General features: G+C 42.2%; 1 protein-coding gene across 4 annotated transcripts in view; it reads right to left on the reverse strand.

Moving 5' to 3' along the window:
- Positions 1 to 6,007: 6,007 nt before the first annotated feature.
- The window catches only part of LOC147010857 (ankyrin repeat and SOCS box protein 5-like), a 55,403-nt gene continuing 38,682 nt past the window's right edge, over positions 6,008 to 22,728 (reverse strand). For 3 of the 4 annotated variants that reach the window (XM_085860115.1, XM_085860117.1, XM_085860114.1), the window contains 3 exons: positions 13,736 to 13,879; positions 13,405 to 13,599; positions 6,008 to 8,382 (listed from right to left, as the gene is read on the reverse strand). In XM_085860115.1, coding sequence (XP_085716241.1) covers positions 8,258 to 8,382; positions 13,405 to 13,599; positions 13,736 to 13,879 — 464 coding nt within the window. In that variant the 3' untranslated portion in view covers positions 6,008 to 8,257. The remainder of the gene's footprint in view (positions 8,383 to 13,404; positions 13,600 to 13,735; positions 13,880 to 22,728) is intronic. The other variant, XM_085860116.1, reaches the window with a different exon arrangement.

The following is a 22,728-nucleotide window of genomic DNA, read 5'->3' on the forward strand; positions in this document are numbered from 1 at the left end:
AAAAATTAATTAAAAACACAAAACTAGAATATCTTGATTGGATAAGAGTCCACCCCCCTGAGATAATACTTGGTTGAAACACCTTTGACAGCAATTACAGCTGTGAGTCTGTTGTGATAGATCTCTACCAACTTTTCACACCTTGATTGGGCAATATTTGCCCGTTCTCCTGTACAAAACTGTTCAAGCTCAGTCAAGTTGCAAGGGGTGCATTGATGGACAACAATGTTGAAGTCATGCCACAGATTTTCGATTGAATTTAGGTCAGGGCTCTAACTGGGCCACTGAAGGACTTTTATCTTTTTATTCCTTAGCCACTCCAGTGGAGCTGTGGCTGTGTGCTTCCGGTCATTGCCATGCTGAAAAGTCCCAATTTCAGCCTTCTTGCAGAGGGCAGCATTTTTTCCTCTTGCATTTTTCTGTATTTTGCTCCATTCATCTTCACTTCTAGCCTAACAGAGTTCTAACAAGTTCTAGCCTAACTTCACTTCTAACTTCTAGCCTAACAAGTTCTAGCCTAACTTCACTTCTAGCAGCATGTTTTCCTCAAGGATTTTTCTGTATTTTGCTCCATCCACTTGCTCTTCTATCCTGACAAGTGTCCCAGTCCCTGCTGATGAGAATCATTCCCATAACATAATGTTGACACCACCATGCTTCACAGTAGGGATGGTGTTCTTTGGGTAATGTGCTTTTTGGGGTTTATGCCAAACGTAATGTTTTGCATTTAGGCAAAAAAGTTCCATCTCGGTTTCGTCAGATCACAAAACTTTTTTCCACATGGCTTCAGAATCTCTGTAGTGGTGTTTTGCATACCTCAAATGGGACTAAAGGTGGGATTTTTTGAGTAATGGCTTCTTTCTTGCCACCCTACCATACAGGCCAGACTTGTGGAGTGCTTGGCATATTGTTGTCACATACACACAGTGACCAGTCTGCCATAAAGGCATGTAGCTCTTACAAAGTTGCTATTGGACTCTTGATGGCCTCTCTGACCAGTCTCCTTTTTGCTTGGTCATCCAGTTTGGAGGGACGGCCTGATCCAGGCAGGGTCGTGGTGGTATCATGCACCTTCCACTTCTTAATGATTGTTTTGACTATGCTCCAAGGGATATTCAAGGTCTTTGAAATGTTTTTACACCCATTCCCTGATCTGTGCCTTTCCACAAGTTTATCCCAGAAGTCTTTTGAAAGCTCCTTTGTGTTCCATGGTTGAGTCTTTGCTGTGAAATGCACTACCCTGCAGAAGAAACCAACATGAACAGCTGATTTTATTCTGAAATAATCAGAACACTACAATTTAACACAGCTGGAGGCCAATTAACTTGGTGTGTGATTTTGAAGGTGATTGGCTACACCTGAGCTCATTAAACAATTGCTATTATAAGGGGAGTGGACACATCAAACCAAGATATTCTTGTTTTGTGTTTTTAATTAATTTTCTGAAATTTATAGAATTTGTTTTTGACTTGGAAGTTGTGGGTTACGATGTGTAAACCAAGGGGGAAAAAGTCTCATTTAATGGAATTTAATTCCAGGCTATAAGGGAACAAAAGGTGAACATTTTGAAAGGGGGTTTAAACTTTCCATAAGCACTGTACCTCTTCAACTACTACTTGGAACAAGATCATCCATGAGGCGGGTACTGCCGGTCGCAATAAATGCGCAAGACCAAGAACACGACACCAACGGCTTTAAAAAGACTAGAAACACCCGCTCCTTACCGAAGCATCCAAGGGGGGGGGGGGTGATGAGAGGAGAGGAGGGTGAGGAGGAGGTCACGTGTATATGTACTAACGGCCACAATTATAGCCACGTTATTGCGGGGCTCCCTGAGAAAAGTTTGGCCCAAGTCTTTCACAAACCGGCTGGCCAGGCTTGATATTCGACTAAATTTCAGGCAGGAATTTGTAGTTTGTTCAGGATCCTGCCAAAATGTATTCGGCTGCAACCTGAGAAAATTTATCGTTCAGTTTCGTTCCGAGGTTGAAAGTTCAAAAATATAAATATTAGTATTGAGAGAACAAGATAAGATCAAGCATATACTAAAAGTTTAACTCTTGATTCCCACCAGTTTCGACGTTTTGTAAGCTTTAAGGTTGGACTATTTCTCCACGTTAAAGCATGAATATTGCACTACTTTTTGAACCTTGACCAATCAGAGTGCTTGCTTGTGTCACGTGACGTGCATGATTGTGAAGCCGCGTCTGTCGTCACAGTTTCGTCATGTTGAGCACAACTTCATCTTTGAGGCGCTTCATGCACAGAAAAAATGTTAAAAATGACCTTATTGACCCATTTAATCCACTTAGATGGAGTAAACATCCCGAATGTTTGATGATGTGGGGAGGAATGTCCGGTGCTCTCCATTAATATGTAATTGCAAAGCATCATGATGGAGCATCTCGTCAAATTGGAGAACCGTGACATTCCTGTCGAAGCAGGTTTCCATCCATACTCCCTGTTATCGGCATTTTATTAATAAACGTCTGATCGAACTTCGTGAGAAAACGTGACTGAAGAGGAAGCTGTCTGTGGTCCACCTCCTTTGAGTTTGAGGGGTCAGAGTTGAATGTTCTAGTTCTGTTTATCTCCATAATGCGTACTTCATCATCCCAAGCAGGTGGTGTCTTCAGCAGATGCAAGCGACACCTTGATATGAGCTGAGACATTGACAACGGGTTAGTCAATTAGCCAGGAAATCTTCCTGAATGAGTAAATAGAAATTATTTGATGCCAGCTTTGATGACTTTTCAGGAAAACCACTGGAAGCTGCCACACTGAAACACCATGAAAGCATTCTGATGTGTTGTTGTTCGTCTTTCGGCTGCTCCCGTTAGGGGTCGCCACAGCGGATCATCCGTTATGATCCGCATACTGATTTGGCACAAGTTTTACGCCGGATGCCCTTCCTGACGCAACCCTGGTCGCCTCTTACGACACAGGGATAAGGATTGGGTTTCGCCATGATTCCGGGATGCCCTACACCCTCTCATAGCGAGGTCCAGCGCATAGCTCCCGTCCTCAAGCGATCCTCCAACCCAAGCCTCCGAGTAGCCAGATTACAGGCGCACGCCACTACGCCCGGTGAAAGCATTCTGATGTATATCCAAGAAAACGACTGCGACGTCACCCTTAAAGTGAGACATCACAAACTTTGCTACAAGAAATATTACAGATTCCTGTTGAATAAACAGAAACCAAGAAATGCACCTGAGAGGTCAAAATATTCATATTTAATGCAACAGTAAGTTAATGTCAAGATCAAGGGTGGGCATGATCTGATATTATATATACATATATATCATTTATGTAATTTCAGTGCCAACTTAACCGCAATCTACACGTCATTTCGCAGTGCAGTCATAGAGGAGGAACTATTCAAGAATCTTGAAGTATTCCGGATGACCAAGGTACTCACTTTATCCTTGAAATGCGCTGAAAGAAAACAGCTACCTTCACAGACTTCAGGTAAATACACCTGCGCAGTGAATGGCACTTGGTGTCATTTGCTGGTAGCCATCTGAAAATGGCCTCAAAAATTAGGCACAGTGACGTCCTAATCATTGAGACTGAATCAAGTCATCATTCAGTAGCTCCAGCTCCAAAGGTCGATGAAACTTTGCAGATCTATCAAGCAACGCTAATCATAAAGAACACCTTGCAAAGAACACCTGCTCTGGACTGTCCATGGCCATTGACTGCCGCAGATCGTACGCTTGTATCTGCTGAAGACACCATCCATATTGAACGGTATAACCTCCTTGCCGAGAGTGTTGGACTGTCAGATGATCGACCTTATGATGAAAAACTTTGTCCAGATAGATGATGACACCAATGTCCCGTTGACATCAATCTGCCAAGATGTTGTTTATTTGGCTTCGAAGAGGGTCGTCCCCTGATATGTATACATGATAAATTCCCTGTCCCCCGATGGACATGGATGAACAGTATTAACTATTAAACAATGATCTTTCCATCACACGGATGACAACGGACCAAGCCCCAGAATGTGTCCTCAAAGAGAGTGTTAATTGTAACTATGTGAAACTCATTGTGAAGGAGGGTTGTGCTCATGTTGTAGGTCGGGCTTGTCTTGCAACGATTTTTGTGGATTTAAGAATTGTAAAAAAATTATACCGCCACTGACCAAGACCGGTGCCTATGGCGTGGTGCGGTGTCGAGATGTTGACGACGATGGGGGCTGATGACGTACATGATCTGAAATGCCGGTATTTTGTTACATTAATTTGTGTATTTTATTTACCAATAAAATATGATCACGAGATGCCTTATTGATACTGGTTCAATGTGCACTCGTCGATAAAGTCCTGTTACATGGGAATATTTCATCAGAGCACATGGCGCAGGCTTCCCACCAAATATGCCACCATGCTCCATCTGGATAACAACCTGGCCCCAATAAGCCCCGCAACCATTTCCGTTGGTGCCCCTCTGCTGTGCCCCTCTGCGAGTCCAGATATCAAACTTTTTTTCTCGAGTACTGTTGTCTGCTCACTAATGGATCACAAATTTTGGAAGGTTTCTCTCAAATCATGTTGGAGATATTTTAATCTCAAAGTTCAAGAAACCGACAGTGCGTTACAATATTTTTGACGTGTCAATTTCACAACTTTAATGAATCAAGTATGTTCCACTCAAAGCCTTCAAAATTGGTTTTCCAATCGTACCCAAGAAGGTCCACGATTGTCGAGAATACATTTCATTGGGAAAATACTGCACCGAGAAGTTGCCATTAGGGCTCAAAATGGCACTTTTTGCTCAACATGACCTCCTTGTATGAAATAACTGGCAGGAGTTCAGAGTTATACTTTTTACACGAGGTCAGTCATGTTTTCAACTATCCGAAACCATAGAGAAATCGTACAATTGAGAGAAGGGAGGAAATCCCATTTTCTGAGCGTAATTTGTCATGTCAGGTTGCATCCTAATAGCTCACTGACTCTTTGTGAAGGACACCATGGGATCTTTAAAGTCCACCAACTAATGCTGGAGGACAGGACGCCGTTTAACATCCATCCGAGGAACGGCACACAAATTGATGAATCATCCTGCCTGTGAAACACTGAGATAAGAGTTTATGGCTGGGTCGGGATTCAAACCCAGGCACGACAGTTGAGAAGAGAGTGTGCATAGCTCGAAAGGCCATCCTGCCAGCCTTCGTCTTAATATTATTATCATTATGCTGTTATCAATGGACGGAACTGACCTTTCTTGGTTGCTTTATGTAGCTTATTCGGCTAGAGTTGTGTGGGAGGGGTCAATTATGTACATATATACATACATATACACTTGGAAATACCATATATAGAAGAGCATGGGAGGAGTCAATATATGTGTATGTTATGTATATAAAATCACCAATCACAGTTCGAGGTGTGTCAAGAAGCAGTATTAATCTGAATGGCTTCACTGAATCAATGTAGATGGAACTGCAAAGTGTTGCCCTGACAAGGCCAAATAAGGGTGAAACTAGTTGGTAGCTTCGCTTTTCATCTACTTGGTGATAGCATTTCACTGGTGGAGGCCCTTCTGGTTTTGCCGTCATGACTTTGTTGTGACGGTATCGTCATCTTGTTTGTCTAGGTCAGGGAACTTCAATAATCGTATTTTTAGAACTTCCGATTGCTCAAACAACAATGATGCCTACTGGTTGTGACTGGTCGGGTGAAAGACAATGTGTCTACGTAGCAGATGGCACTTGTTGGTTCCAGATATGATGTGGCATCCTCACCAATCACAGTTAGAGGTGTTTCATTAACTGTGATGCATGTGTATATGTCTGAATGTATATGTCTGAATGTATGTATGAATGTGTGTGTATATATATATATATATATATATATATATATATATATATATATATATATATATATATATATATATATATATATATATATATATATATACATACATATATACATACATATATATGTATGTATATGTCAAACATTCATCTAATCAAATTTGGCAAGCATGGCAAATAAAATAGGCAATCAATTTATTGAGTATTCATTTTTCATTTTACCAATAAACCTCTGTATACAATACATGTTGGTATGAGAACATAGATCTGATGAACCTTTATAAGGTGATTTCTGCTATTCCTCACACAGTATAATTAAAGCTTGCAAGAGTTTAAAAAAATTGCAAATGAGAAACAGTTATTGATAACATTTTTTAAATGTGGAATGTAATGAAACACAAAAGAGTATTAAAATTTCAATGCAACAATGAAAACAAAATACACATTATATTGGAACAGGAAAAATAAATGAATAGTAGAAAACCCCTGAAGAAGCCCAAAAGCAGTACTCCAGGTCTGTGATATGTGAGCAGCAATACAAATAGTGTTCATGACCTTTATGAGCAAAACACTGACAAATGGAATATGCACAACACTGTGCAGAGATTGCTTTCCATACACAAGAGGTGATGAACATTTATTTTTTTATTAAATGTTGTCAATTTTATAATACACTAAGGGGTTTGACGTTGTGCAACCGTCTCCTCCGGCGATCTGCTATCGACATTCCCTAATGTGGTTTCGTCCTCATCATGGTGACTCTTTTTACCATCAGTGGTTTCAAACTCCCCTCAAGTTGATTTCGATCAGTTTACAGGGCAAAGTCTACCCATTTTGCCTGGAGAATGCCACCATGTTGCTGGATCAGATATATAAATTTATCATCGTTATTGCTCCGACTGTATCGTTGGCACCTTGTGGCGTACATACGGAAAGCCGATGCCCGTATGCGTGATATATATATATATATATATATATATATATATATATATATATATATATATATATATATATATATATATATATATATATATATATATATATATATATATATACCACAAATAGGTTTAAGTAAACTTCTATAACTATATTATAATTGGAAATTAGTGCAAAAACTCTTAACACAAAAATGCTGAAAAGATATTGCACTGAAACAAAACATTATTGTTGAATGACAAAACATATTAACAAATTAGTGGCTTGTTTTAACCATGTCGACGTTATATATTATATGCTAGCTTACAAATTTGGATGCTTGACCACAATAAAATAACGAAAGTAAGCGCATAATTTTGGAATGGGGTTTATCGAATTTCATCAATGTTCTCATCTACAAGGAATGCATGAAATGAAAGAGTGGATAATGTTTAAAGTATCGTCAAGGTAGTTTAAAAATATCATAAAAAGCACCATAGAATGCCTTATAGCATACCGATGCTTGACCATATTACAACTTCTAAGATGCGCATCAGAAGAAAAGACTTAGTTTGGAAATGACGAGTTGCTAAGCCCACTTTAGTCATTGATTGCCATGTCATAGATTTGTCATGGAGCCCCGAGGTTAATATTTAGCCTCGGGTGCCAAGCCACCGTTTTGATAACAGACCTCATTTGAAGAGCTGTGAATTTGATCAGAGCTTCGATTGCTGAGCTGTACGTTCAACATCGAGCCTTTTTGCCTTGCTGCATGATCAATAATGAAGTCTGGTTGCCAGTCCGTTGTTTTAAGATTGGTCCTTATATACTGAGCTGTGATTTTAATTAACTGCGGCCTCGGTTGTTAAATCACACATGAAATAACTGCATTGATTCTCAAATATATGGATTAAACAAGGCACCATCAATTAATATGTATATAAATGGGGAAGGGGATTATAAAATGAAAAATAAATTTTTTCATTGGATGATAAGAGTGAGAAAGCAGGTTAAGGCAGTATGTGGAAAGAGGAAGAAGGTTGGGAGGAGATAGGAGTAAGGGCAGGTGCATGGAGCATGAAGGTGGTGGGGGGAAGGGGAAGGGTATCTTGGTTCAAAAATAATATGTATTTGCATATGTAATAAAAAGATGGTTCCAAATTGACCTTTAATGCCAAAGTACTGGTTTATAAAATAAGTCTTAGTTTCTGAGAAGTCATTTCAAGCATAGGCCTTCATTGGTCAGCCATAGATTGAAAATTGGGTCTTCATTGAGGTGTGGTTTCAATAATGGACCTCAGATGTCAAGTTCTGGTTTAAATTCCGGCTTAAAACTCAAAGACCCAGCTGCATTTCCTGGAAATTCAGAATTAGCAATTCAGATTATATTAACCAATGCAGTTCTGAGCCTGTGAGCTTGATGACCAACTTTAGGAACACCTGTACAAAGAAAACAAAACAAGGTTCAAGCATGGTGTGAATGTGAAGTACATGATGCAGGTTTGTTATGACATATCAAAAGATCAGAAGATCCTGCAGACTCGCAGGCAGTGGCAGCTGAGAAACCAACGCCAAGTTGTTGAAACCAAGACTCCGTCGTATAGCTAAAAAGCATAGTTTGACAAGAGCAGGAGGCTCTGCTGCAAGCACACAAACAAGCGAGGTAAACATTAAGTGGTGGAAAAAAAAGTAACATATGCAATTAATTAAAGAGCAAAAGTAAAGAAAGCAAAACAACAATTTCTTATTCAGCAGCTTCTAAAAATACTAAACGATGGGTGGTCAAAAAGTTTGTCAAATTAAATATTAATCCAGAAGAAAGAACCCCACCCAGACATCGATTTAAAGTACAACCTATGTCTATGCTATATTTGCGGCATCGTGTGTGCGTGTGTGCATGTGTCTGCACGCAGATATATCTTAGTATTTGTCATTCATTCCCAGATCTACTTTAATGTATATACTTAACGAGACGATTTACCCAGCGTTATGCAGGAAGAGAAACGTGAATATGTAACACTTGGTAGCCAAAGGAAATTTGGAAATTGCAATACCCTCTGCCACCACCACCACAAGGTGGTGCTACACGGCACATATTTACATAGAGATACTGCCTTGGGGCACTCCAGCCTTGACAGGGATAATCAAAATAAATGTCCAGAAAGACGGCCATGATCTTGTATCTGGCATTTATGATCTCCATACATTATTGAGAGAGTAAAAGCAGCATGTCCAGGGTTGAGGGACTGGGTCTAAATCCAAACTTGGTGGGCTGAGATGAGGCCATTTAACTGCAATGATGGATTGCATGACTTTGCTTAAAAATGGAAGTAGGTTAATTAAATAGGATTGTAGTTCAGAGGATCTGTTTTGTTCCACATATTTTCATCCCTGTCTGTGAACAGGACATCACAAAAAGTTGTGGATGGGTTTGGACGAAGTTTGGTGGAGAGGAGGGTGTGGGACGTGGAAGAAATTATTAGATTTTGGTGAATATCCACATAATATAATTCATGTGATTCTTCACCATTGAGAGATCGAACCAAAAACGATATACATCACGATATCTCAAAAAGTTGTGGACGAGTTATGACAAAAATTAGGTGGATGAGTTGGTGAGGTGAAAAGAGCAAGCCCGTTCCATTTAAATTCAGGTCCGGATCCAGATCCGGCCTATCACTGAGATACAAAACGTACACTGTTCAGCCTGGTTTCATTGGTGAATAGATGACCCGTGAACCCGTTGGGTTCCCATTGTGACCAGTTGATGAAAAAAACAGACACCAAATTTTCATATTATTTAGTGGTCAAACTGTAAAAAAAATTTAGTGGTCAAACTGATTTTGACCAATTTCCCAGAAAACACCTGCCGTTCTTCCCCCGCTCCATTCGGTTCATCTGACCATTTGCTTGTCAAAGTGGACATCTCTCTGGCTGTTATTAGAGAACCACATCAGCACCATCGAGTCTGGCATTTCACTCAGGCGTACTGGCAGGGATTTCAAGCAGCCATCAAACTTCTCTACTGGTTTCCCATCTCTACTTCCTACAACATCGACTCATTGTGGAAATTCTTTCAAAGAAACTTGCTCTCCCTCATGCACAGATTTATCCCATCTCATCTTCAGTTGTCATACCCTTCCTCCCGCCCTTGATACACTGAAGCTTGTGGCGAGGCAGTTGTCCTGAAGCAACTCGCCTTCACCTCATGGAAGGCTAATCCAACTGAACGTAATCTCAGTTCCTTCCACAAAGCTTGGAACAAGTGTGTGTGTCTACCCTCAGCAGAGCGAGAAAACAACATCTTTCTAATCTCAAGTCTGAACTCTCAAACCTGTCTCCCTCCTACAAATCCTGGTGGTGTCCCGTCAAATCTGTTTCTGGTGTATGTTCCCCTTCCACCCCCTCCCTTACCTCAAATAGCTGCACAGATGACACTGCACGGGAAAAGGCTGAATGCCTAAACTCCATGTTAGCTTCGAAATATTGTGTCCCAAACCCATCGCTTTCTGTACCCACTTTATCCAGCTGTTCCTGGACTCTGTGTCCTTTTCTCCTGACAAGGTGGAGAGTTTGCTGTCAAACCTCGACTCAGATTCTGCAACCGGTCCAGAAGGCATCAGCCCACATGTCCTAAAAACCTGTTGTTCTGCTCTTGCTCACCCTCTCTCTGTTCAATTCACCCTCTCATTTGCACAAAGTCATCTGCCATCTGCTTGGAAATCAGCAATCACTGCCCTGCACAAAAACAGAACCCTGCAACTACAGACCAATCAGCCTTCTCCAAATTATCAGCAAGGTTGTGGAATCCATCATCGCTTCAGACATTAAATCCTTCCTCTTCTCCAATGGATTGATTTCCAATCATCAATTTGGATTCAGACCAGGTCACTCTACCCTGGAAATGCTGCTTCTGCTCTCCAAACAATGGGTGGAGGTACTCAATGCCAGACATGAAATCAGAGCCATCTCCATAGACATATCGCGTGCCTTCAAAAAGGTCTGGCACCCTGATCTGCTCACCAAACTCTCTGCCTATGGTATCCAAGGACATCTCCACTCATGGCTCACAGACTTCCTCTCCTGTCGCAGCCAATGTGTGGCCCTTAATGGAGTTCTCTCATCCCCTCTTCCTGTCCAGACTGGAGTTCCTCAAGGCAGTGTTCTGGGCCCTGTTCGTTTTGTGGTTTTCATCAATGATCTCTCAGACTCTGGGAAATATTATTTATCTTTTTGCTGATGACTCCACCTTCTGCCGTACCATCTGTCATCCCTCAGATCGGCAAGCAGCAGCATCTTCACTCTCTGCAGATCTGGATAAAATCACAAGTTGGTCCAACACATGGAACATGTCTTTTAATCATGAATAATCCCACACTCACACTTTGCCTCTCCGAAAGGACATTCTGGACCCCCCCACCACTCCCATCTACTTTCTCAACAATCCTCTTGAAGAAGTCCTTTCATTCAAGCTTCTGGGTCTATTTGCCATGATCTTTCCTGGGAAAGCCATATTTCCAACCTGGCCTCCAAAGCCAGTCGCCGACTGGACATCCTCTGTCATGCAAAGTCCTTCCTTGGCACACCTGAGCTCCTGACCACATACAAAGCTTTTGCCCACAGCCTGATTGAGTACTGCTCTCCCCTCTGCATTGGTGCTCCTGCCTCCCAACTTTCTCGGCTTCACGCTGTGGAAACCAAGGCATTTAGGATCATTGGTATCTCCCGCAATGAGGCTGAGTCTTTGGGGCTCTCACCGCAGGCAGGTCGGTGGTCTTTCTGTCTTTTACAGTCTCCTCTCTGGCCTCACCACCCCCGCCCCCCCCCCCGCTCCATCTGAGATATGTCCTCCCCATATTTCTGCAGGGTGCTCAAGGTCTGCCAGCAACACCCTTCTGGTAAAACTACCAAAATCAAGAATCACTGCTCACCTTTATTCTCATTCCTCTTTTTTCCTGCCATTGGAACAAACTCCGACACTCTCTTCAATCCCACTCTTCCCTCCAGGTCTTCACCAGCTGTTCACCACCATCTTTTTTCTTTCCCAATCCAAAACCACAATCTTTTCTACCCCCACCAATCCACCCCAAAACCACCTCCTTAAAATTCCCTGCTTTCCTTCCTGAAAGTCCCTGTCATGTAAGGACAGAAAGTCCCTGTAGTGTCCATCTTGTTTACCCTGTGTATCCCACCCCATCCCTCTCCCTTCCACAGATCTCCTCATGTCTTTGTTTCACACTGTGTTTTTTTTCCTTCCGTCTCATGCCCCTCTTGTATCCTGCTCTCCTTGTTGTCTGTTCTGTGTGTTAGCTCTCATACGAGCCTCGACAGTGTCTACAAAATAAAAATGAAAAAGGTTTTAAGTTATGAGAAAAGTTGGATCTTACGAGAAAAGGTTGGGTTGAAAATAAATGTAAAAATAAAGGCAATGAGGTGAACTCCAATTAAACATAACACCTGTATCTGTCATGTTGTTGAGCCCTTGTGCTCTGGAATGGACATTACATCCATTTTGAAGAGCAAGGAGCGGCTATCAATGTCGTTGCGGCAAGTTTCCCTCGAGACCCAAAAGTCAAGAAATGTTTTCATCACAAATCGTGAAAAATTATGATATTTGGCTTTGCTCCACAGTAGCAGAAGGAACCCCTTAAAAACGAGTGTCACATTGAGTTTACTCAAGATATACAGTGCGGTTGTATCACTGCAATGGTCGTAACTCAATGAAACACAGCATGGCGGTTAATTATCTGAGTAAATCCAATATCAATCCTGGAGGTTGCTTGATGACAGCAGCAGGGTCCTTAGTTCACGACTTAAAGGGGTATTGCCGGCATTGCTCTCAGAACAGCTTGGCTCTTCCTTAGGTTTGAGTCATGTTGTCCGCAGCATTGCGGCTTATTATTCATCGATCTCATGTAGAAAATGTCCCATACATATTGGCACTCAGGTGTTCATGAGCACTGATCAACGACATTAGCAGTCGTCACTGCATTTTCACAGGAAGGAGACAATGGATAAATCAATGCAGTGGACAGGATTAGAACCTGGGGCTCAGGCATTACGAGCTCACAAAATTGGAAATGTCAATCAGACCAATTTTGTCCCGAACAGGTGAAAACTTGGCACTGATGCCTTGCACCTGCATAGCTATCATGGACATTTTGGCTCTCAGATTGGAGTGTTGCAAGTGCAACCTTTCTCATCAAGCCCATAGATAACTCCAAGCTCTTGAACACAGACTTGCTTTTGAAAGCAAAGCAGTGGAACTGAAAAAGGAGACAATTAAATGTTACAGGGTAAATATTGTGAGCTTATACTTTCATCGCTGTTCTTAAGAGAGTGATACTATTGTTAAGGAAAGGTTGATGCTTGCCATGTTGGAAACGATGATGCCCACTAAACGCATTTACAGGCTTTCGAATAAGGGCGTTTCGACTTTTTCAATTAGGTAATTAGTAATTCACATTCGACAAGAGCTTCAGAAGTGATAATTGCAAAACACCTGACTGTGCCGATCCATGTGTGTTGCAAACAGTTGCTCAAAGATATCAATGACCTGAATATTCCATCATGTAAATCATATGGTCACATGCTTCCCTGGTGAATTGTCTCATGTGATATCATCAGCAACCTCTGCCCCGCCTGCCTCCTGCTAGTCACACCTGCGGCTTGTGTGAGCAGCTTATGTATCTGACTCCCAGGCTTGGCAAGCTGCACGGAGTCCCTTCCATGTGTGTCACGACGTCGCGCCTGTGCGCCAAAGCGCAGAAGCAGCTGCACCAGACTAGGAGATGTGCAGCTGTTAACAGCAGCATGCAGTGGGCTGGTTGCACCCATTCCTTTGCTCACATCTGCACCTGCAAGCAGACATGAACGAGGATAAGACAAATTAATGGAAAATTTGTGAGTAATATAAAAACATTTGTGCTTGTTTATCTCATGTTCATTGTTCAAAATGCATGCACAGTTGTGGATGACGTGGAACATCCAAACCTGCACGGAGCAAGCTAAGAACACAGGCCTCATGGTCACCCTGGCAGCAAAGGTAAAGGGGGCTCCCCAGACTTGGCAGCTCCAAATCTAGGCTCTTCTGGATACCAGGCATGACCAGTAGCTCATCCAGGCATGCCCTGTTCCCTGATGAAAGGATAATGTTATCAGACAGACTCCATTTTCACTTTTTAACTTTCTGAAGATGTTTAATAAAAAAGTATAAATTCAGCAAACAACTGGAGTCAAACACACTCTGAAAAAAGCAACTGAGTAAATAACGTGGGGGTGTTCACACCCAATCAGGGTCCTACTGAGGCAAGAAAAGGCTGTGTACACAAAAGTACAGGAAATACAATAAGTTGCATCACTTTCCCAATGGCACTTTTGTTTACAACAAAACATGAAACAAGGAGCTTATACTCTAGGTATGCCTGGTGTTGACTTAATGGTTTGGGTGGTGAGCTTGGGATCCTAGGGTCCTGAGTTCAAATCCCGTTTGGCTGTTGAATTAACACCAGGTGGGGTTGACTCAGCCTGTCATCCTTCCGAGGTTGGCAAAATGAGTACCAGCTTGCTGGGGTGATTGAGCCATTTGAGTATCCTGTGTCGGAGTGGTGAACTATCCAGGATTGTGCCCAGTAGCCCGGAGACTGTTTTGGCAGCACTGACACTCTGTGCAGAGCATGGTTCCAATAGATGGATATTCTAGGTCCCCCAACTTTTGGGTGGGATGAGGAACAGATCTGTGTACAATGAGAGCTAAATCCTGAATGGTTTTTGAAATATCGCATACACAAGCAAAGTTACTGAGATGGTTGCCATGGCAACATAATTCAGCCAATCACAACCGTCATATCAGGTTGGGATGATGTCATGATAATGGCATATCTGTAATATGAAAGCTAAATGTTCAATAGTTTTTGAATTGTAACATACACAAAAGTACATGAATGGATGACCGGTCAGTCGGTTGGACGGAGCTCATTTTAATGTCCCGTGTCTCAGACTTTGGCGGAGGGACAGGGGACAAAAAGTGACAATGAACAGAAATGGTAATGCTCTGTTTTTGCAAGAAGAGTTGAATCTCCCTTTATCCTATTATTAATTTGTAATTGGTCACTGGCTTTGAGACCAATACAAATTTATATTACGGACCCCAGTCATCAAAAAGCTACATATATCGAACAAACGGTTTCAAATGGAGCACCTCGTCACTATTAGGGCATTTCATTTGCATCAGTCGTGGCAAGAAACGGGAATTGTTGCTCCCAGCTTGCTGGCTCGATGACAGAAGACGTCATTTGCATTTTTGCCTCCTCCATCCCGACCCCGTTTCGAATCCCGTGGGGCCATGGGCAACTTGCTGGTGTGTTTAATCTCCCTCCTCCCCCTCTCAGTGATACTTCAGCACCTACTACAGAAGTCTTGTTAAAATGAAGAGGTTCTGAGATGGATTTTCATAAAACTATGACAAGAAGGTGAAATTAATTAAGGGTAAAATAAATTGTTATATCAGTGAAATTCGTCTGAAGGACCATCGTTTGATTTCAATGAGCTACAGTTACAAACAAATTGGATAGATTAGAATTATCAGATTAGCCTTCGTAATAATTATTTAATACCCACCTATGTGGTTCAAACCGTTTATAGTATTTGCTTCATAAACTTGATCCTTGTTGCAAGTTGAACCACCACAGGTTTTTTATCCACAACAGAGGTTGTGAAATAGGTGTGATCAGAAAACAAGAATAAACCGGAGTTCATAGAACACGTCACCCCACACAGTGTTCAAGTTTACACTTCAATTTCAATAAAATATTGATTTTAAACATCGTTTAAAAAAATTCTAGAAGCTGTCTCATACACCACACTTATTTAACATGCCCAAGTATTTCAAAACTGTAGGTTTTTGCAAGTGACCATAAGGCAATTTGAGTTCGACAGTGCTCAAGTATATAATTCAATTTAAATCAAATAAAGATTGTAAAAGTCGTATAAATAAATTAATTCTGGAATTTACCACCGTTGACGGTGTCTATTACACCACCGATCTCACACATTACATTAGTTATTCGTGACTGTTGTATGTGTCCTTTATAACAGTAAGTTTCCTGTTTGGAATGATTTTCCATTTTTTGGACTGCCAGGCAGGCAGACAGACAGACTAAAGACATTGCAGACGTGTCCGAAGGAAGCGGTGCAGTTTGGCATTTCCTTCTCGTAATGCCAGGCAGCAAGAGCTCCTCCTTGTGTCAATTCAGCATCTGCACCACTTATTTTTTTTGATGGACGGAAGGCTGAACATACCAAATATTGAAGCGGCTACACTGCTTAAAAATGATCACTCCATTCTGCATATGTGCGATCAAGACGAATTCAGAAACACTTAAACAGCAGATTAGTGTTCAAAATATAACAATAAATTAAAAAAGGTTGTTCCACGATCAAAAGCTAACCTTTGTCAACAGATGGACGGACGGGCATGAGCCAATTGCTGAACCCGCTGCTTTTTGCTTTGCATGCATGGGGTAAATATAGAAAGAGAATTGCTCAACAAGTCTAAAGGAGAGGCACACTAGCACAGTATAATCAGCACTTCCCAACTGAACGACAAGGAAAAAAATTGCACAAACTTTTCATTGAGCTGCCGCATTAAATGAACTGTGTAAAATTGAAGACCTAAAGTCCTCATTTCACACTGCAGATTACCATAAAGGTTTGCAGCAGTGAGACGAAACCGAGAAAGCTCAATTTTGATACCTTGCTCTTGCTTACCATTCCGATGCTTCCACTTATCTGTGTCATTGGTATGGTGAGGGAGTGTACAGTGAATGTTTTATAATCCATATACGATAGTATCCCACTGATAGAGTGTGTGACCAGTCCGAATTGATTTGATTTTGGTGAAGATCCAGATTTGGATCCGGCCTGGATATGAAAATGTAAACTGTTCAGCCTGGTGGAGGTATGCGCTTTACCGACTGCCATTCTAGTTACTTCCACCCACTGAAGGTGGACTGACATTATGTTTTCACCCCTGTTTGTCTATTTCTTTGTTTGTGTGTAGGATATCTCAAAAAGTTATGGACGGATTCTGACGAAACTTTGGAGACAAATTTATTCAATTTAGGTGAAGATCCCAGTCTGGATCCAGGCAGAGATATGCACTCTACCGAGTGCCCTTTCAGTTTTGCATGTGTTCATGCTTCATGATAACTACTGTCGTCCAATTAATTAATGATTTGAATTTTCAACGAATACATTATCATATGGACCCATCACAATGGTTGGTAAAGTGTGACAATTAAAAACTTTGCCTGTTTGGATGATTCAGTAGGTTTAAACAAACAACAGGTCAGGTCAGGTATGGGAGCATGTCCCGGAGCAGCGCATCGCTGCGTCCACTTTCCGACAGTACTCCAGGGGCCTCCGTCTGGCCATCCCCCAGTCAGATGCTTGAACCATCCCCATCCCCTTGAGATGCTGATCAACATGCTGCAACCACGAAACACGTGGTCGACCCGTTGGCCTCCTCCACTCATGAGGCTCCCTTGCTCAGAGAATCTGGTAAGCAGGATCAGTGTCAGGAAAACGAGCCACATGTCCATACAGCCACAGCTGATGCTCACAGACTATACAGGTAACAAATCTAATCTGAGTCTCTCTCAGCAACCGCGCGTTGGACACAAAGTCCGACCAGCGAAAGCTAAGGATTCTCGAAAGAGACCTGGTACCTACCGAAGGAGTTAAGCCTCCGTCTAAGATCCCTGGTCAGAGTCCAAGTCTCACATCCATAGAGCAAGACTGGAAGCACCAAGGACCTGAAGACTTGGACTTTCGTCATAACTCCCCAGGCCCAACCCATACGACTATTGACCTCTGGCTCAAAGCCAGCAGAGACATGAATATCAATGCCAAGGTAACTGAATCTCTCCGTGACCTCAACATCTTCATCACAAACAGGTACAGACAAGATAGCAGCATCAAAGATGTCACCGAAAGCCTGGATCTTAGTTTTGACCCAAGAAACCCGTAATCCCAGTGGCTCCGACTCCTAATTCAGCACCTCGTGGGCCCACAAAAGGATATCTAAAGTCTCCGCAAAGATGACTGCATCATCTGCGAAATCAAGGTCAGAGATCTTGACATTCCCAAATGATGCACCACAGCTTGATCTCTCCGACATCCTCCCTAGAATCTAGTCCATACAAGTGCTGAAAGGTATGGGGGCCAGTACACACCCCTGACAAACTCCAGTAGCAACTGGAAAAAAAAGTCAGAGATGGTACCAGAACATCTCACAGCACTCTCAGTACCAGAGTAGAGTTCAGACATCAGATTGATCAGTTTTGGTGGCACCCCACGAAGACCAAGAATCCTCCAGTGAACATCCCGATTCACTGATTCAAACGCTTTTCAGAGATCAACATAGGCTACAAGTAGCCCCTGCCAAAACTCTCATATGCGTTCAGTGAGGACCTGAAGAGCAAGGATACTGTCAATCGTTGACCTCTTTGGTGTAAAGCCTGACTGCTCTGGATGCTGGCGCTCAAGCAGATGGTGGCGAACCCCATTAAGATTAATCCAAGCAAAGACCTTGCCTGGCATTGAGAGCAACATCACCACTCGGTAGTTGTTGCAGTCCTGGCGATCACCCTTTCCTTTCAAGACAGGGACAACAAGGTCCCTCTTCTAGCAGTTGGGATGATGCCTGTGTTCCCAACAGAGCAGAGAATTTCACGCAACGACACGAGTACAGCATGTCCACCAGCTTTGAGAAGTTCAGCATGGATGCCACAGATTCCAGGAGCTTTACCCCATTTCAACCGGTTCACCACAGCCTGTGCTTCCACAAACGAAGGTGGATCACAGTTGATTGGAGGGTCAGCAATCGAAATAGTGACAACCCTAGCATCCAACTCAACAGCTGGTGGGTCAGCTTGGTACAGCCGCTCATAGTAACCGGCCCAGCGGACCTTCACTTTGGACTCCTCTGTCAAGAGCCCATCACCCTCCATACTAACTGCAGTACACCGAGGGACGGGCTTGGAGGAACGCAATGTACGGATTCCCCTGAAAGCAGGACGAGAATCACTTAACCACAGGTGATGCTCTACCCCTTCACAGATTCCTCGCACATCAGCCTCCTTGTCCACCCTCAGTGCACGTACAGTTTTATGCCTCAGCTTCCTGAACAGCTCAGATTTGCCATTAAGCCTGGCCCTGTGGCTGGTCAATGGTATCCAGAGTCCCTTGAGAGACAAAATTCTTCTTCACTCGATGGTGAGTACCAAGACATCCACCAGCAACATCAAGGATGATGGTCTTGAAGGCACTCCACAACTCTTCAGGATTCCCCAAACACCCAGACCCCCCAAATCTCCACTCGGCCTGTTTGCAAACTTCTCATCTACCCTCTCGTCCTTGAGCTTTCCAACATCCAGCCTAGGCTGGGATGGTAGCATTCTCCTGGATTTAATCTGCAACTTCAGAGTTGCTACAACAAGCCTATGGTTGGTATTGAGGAACTGAGCACTCTGGTGGACCCTGCAGTTCTGGATCATCCTCCAGTGATCACCAATGAGCACTGGTCAATGTCCATTGCCACATCACCAGCGTTGGAATACCTTGAGTATATTTGAGATTGGAATAATATATTTGAGATGCTTTTTAGTTGTTATTAGGATTTGATTGACAATGAACCAATTGTCCCAAAGTTGCTGAAGTTGATGATGAGTGGGTTGAGAATATAACAGTTGTAAATGAGGGAGGGGTGGGGGGCATACCTATACCATAGCTGAGCATATGTGGAGAAAATATGTGCAACTTGAGGCAGAATGCAAAAAGAAGGGGTGGTTGTGTACTTACACCCCACTGAGGTTGGTTCTAGAAGGTACGTTGTTTAATCATTCCACGCCATTTTGCCACAGCTGGGATTTTGTGGAAAGGTGAGGTAGTCTGCATGTGACAGGGTCAGCCAGGGTGTTCAGCTTGTATTTCTTTGTATATCAGGAAAGTATACAAAAACAAACAAAAAAAACAGCCTGCCGGGCAAAGAAGATACTGAATATTATCCCACACAAGAGTTTGCCCCTCAAGCTCCATGAGAGATGGGCCCCATGGTTGTCAATGATGTGCATCATGCGAGGGTGAGGAAACTCCCAATGGACTTTGAAGGGATATGGAAATATGAGAATGAATAAATGGGTGGAACCTCGTTTACTGAATGTTAGAAGTGGCACTTACACACTGTGATAACACCGTGGCTGGAGATGAAGCGTCACATGACCTAGAGACCTCGAATGGAAATCAAGCAGTCATGTTTAGTATGTATGTCGTATTATCGCTTAGTGGTCGTTAATGTAACGAATGTGTACGTCGTGTAAAAATTATTTACCCTTTCAAAACTAGTACATTCAGCAGGTATTACAATCACACAGCACTTCTCATGATTCCATGAATACAACATCTTACTTACCTGAACTAGGAAAGCTTCAGGTTACAATTATGAGAATATTGTCACGTCTGAGGCTCACTAAAATGATATGCCTCAGCACCGGGATCCTTTGTCACAGGAAACGGCCGATTGGTTTCTAACATACTACTTCTTATTCTTGTGTATGGCAACTTGGCTGCCGGGTAGCTATCATTTTGTTGGAGCACAACTATGCCACTGATGCTATGCCCCTATACCAGTACATTGGTACTCATTTCGTCGACCTCAGAGGGATGACAGGCTGAGTCAACCCCACCTGGTGTTAATTCCACAGCCAATGGGGCTTGAACTCAACACTCAGTTTGAACTCAGCACCCTAACATCCCAAGCTCGCCACCCTAACCACTAAACCAACACCAGGCTTATTCTAACATACTGCATTCAGATATTCTTTAATCTTCACCGTTCCCCAAATGTCACCCAAATGAGCCGAAATTGATGACACACACATGGGAAGCAGATGGATCGAACACTTTTCTTACCTTTTTAAAGGTTTATTTAGAAATAATATGGAGCAAAATGTGTACGAGACGAGCAGTTCAGAACAGTCCAAGCAAATTAAGACACGAGCGGGGAGAAGGGAATATGCAACTTGTATACAGGGAAATAAATAAAGAGCAAATCCTAACCCACACTAAGCGCCACAGACCACACTTGAACAAACCTTAAAAATGCAGGTGAGCACTTTCCTTTGACTATGCGTGGTGTAGATGGAGGACTCTCTGCAGCCCGTTTTTTTATGCAGGAGCGAGACAAGAGCTAACTATTAAGTGAGTCAATCCTGAAGTAAGCCAGCGATGAAGAGACAAGAGCTAGCTATGAAGTAAGCCAATGCTGAAGTAAGCCAGCAATGAAGTTCACTTTGGAACGTGCACCCTGAACCAGCCTCCGTGGCCCTCCATCCTTTCCGCCATGATTCTTCTCCACAATTGTCCTTCTGCATGCCGGAATTAACTAATTCCAACTTAAACTTATCTACCATTTCTGCTGCCACGACCTTTTCAGAAAGACCATTACATGCATGAACTACTCTGACTGAAAATACCCCGACCTTCCGACTGTCCAAACTCACCTCTTTTATATTTGCAGTATTTTGGCCACTGGTGCTATTGCTGTATTCTGTTAAAAAAACAAACAGCTCTTCTGCAATTATTTTGTGTATACCCTTCATTATCTTAAACATCTCAATCAGATCCTCATGTAATCACCTCCTCTCTGATGTATAAAGTCCTATCTATTTCAGCCACTTCTCATAGCTTAGTCCTAATGTTCAGATATACAGGATATGCATGAGAATAACGTGATAGCTCCAACAGATAAAGTCACAAATAATTTTGTTGTGGTTTGTAAAAAGTTTTATATCGAGGTTTTATTAAAGGAGTTAGGTATTCATATATGGTAGTCACTGTCCTTTCACTAGTTCAAATAGCACATATGCTCTGTGTCAAAGGCTTCTCCAGCATATTATGCCTGAGCATCAGGAAGTTTTAGGAAATAACTTTAACATAAAATGTAAAAAGGTAAATTTATGTATTCCCTAATTTTTATGGATCCTCAAGCTTCATAAACACCCATATAGGTATAGGTTTATAGTGGGTGCTCGGCAATGTACTACGAAACAGTTTATGTGTCAGGTTTGATGGGTAATTCTTTTTGAAAAAACAAAAATTGATTTTAATTGTTTTGAAGTTTAAGGATGCTGTCAATTTTATTTTAACACTGCATTTTTGTGGGACAATTTTTCAACAAATTAAGGGTATGGAATTCCATTTGGGTGGGAACTGCAGCACCCTATTAGTGGATATTTTCCTTCTTTTCTGTGACTTTCATTTTATGATGAAGGAGAATTTATGCTTAGCAAAGATAATAGGTCCTACATATCGTTATACAGATAATATTTGTGGGTTAACAAGTTATTTGATAAGCTCATTCACAGGATACCCAGATAGCTTGATAGCTTTGATTGCCAAGTCAGGCCAGATAACATCTGTGACTTGCTATAAGTACCATGTAAACCTGCATGAACCTGTTTCATGGTCAGGTTGTCGGCGACTAAATAGTCTTCCCCACCAGGATTCCTGGTGAAGAGGGTGGACGGATATGGACAACCAGCATGATGAAAAGCAAGACCCATGAAAGGGCGAAGGAGGTCCTTGTGAGCCAACGGCCATCTGTAACTGGTGCCCCACTTAGTCTAGTCAAAAAAATGAGATATGTAGCTAAATAACATGCTAGAGGCATTTTTGAGGAAAAGTTGGCAACCAGTTTATTTCACCTAATTTGGGTGTGCTGAATTAAAATTTGCTGTCTGCCAAGCTGTATCTTGACCGCTTGACCCTCAAAATGACATAAGCCACGCCTCTTTTTTGCTGAATGCGAAATATAATTCTCCTTAAAAATGGCATCAAAACTATCATGTGTGGTATCAAATTAAAGCTAATGACATGTACATTGCATTCATACTGTCAATTAAATAGTTTTGTATGATCTTTGGTCA

Source organism: Eptatretus burgeri, chromosome 16 (genome assembly GCF_056783735.1).
Source record: "Eptatretus burgeri isolate ZD-2024b chromosome 16, Ebu_testis_v1, whole genome shotgun sequence".
Lineage (NCBI taxonomy): Eukaryota > Metazoa > Chordata > Myxini > Myxiniformes > Myxinidae > Eptatretus > Eptatretus burgeri.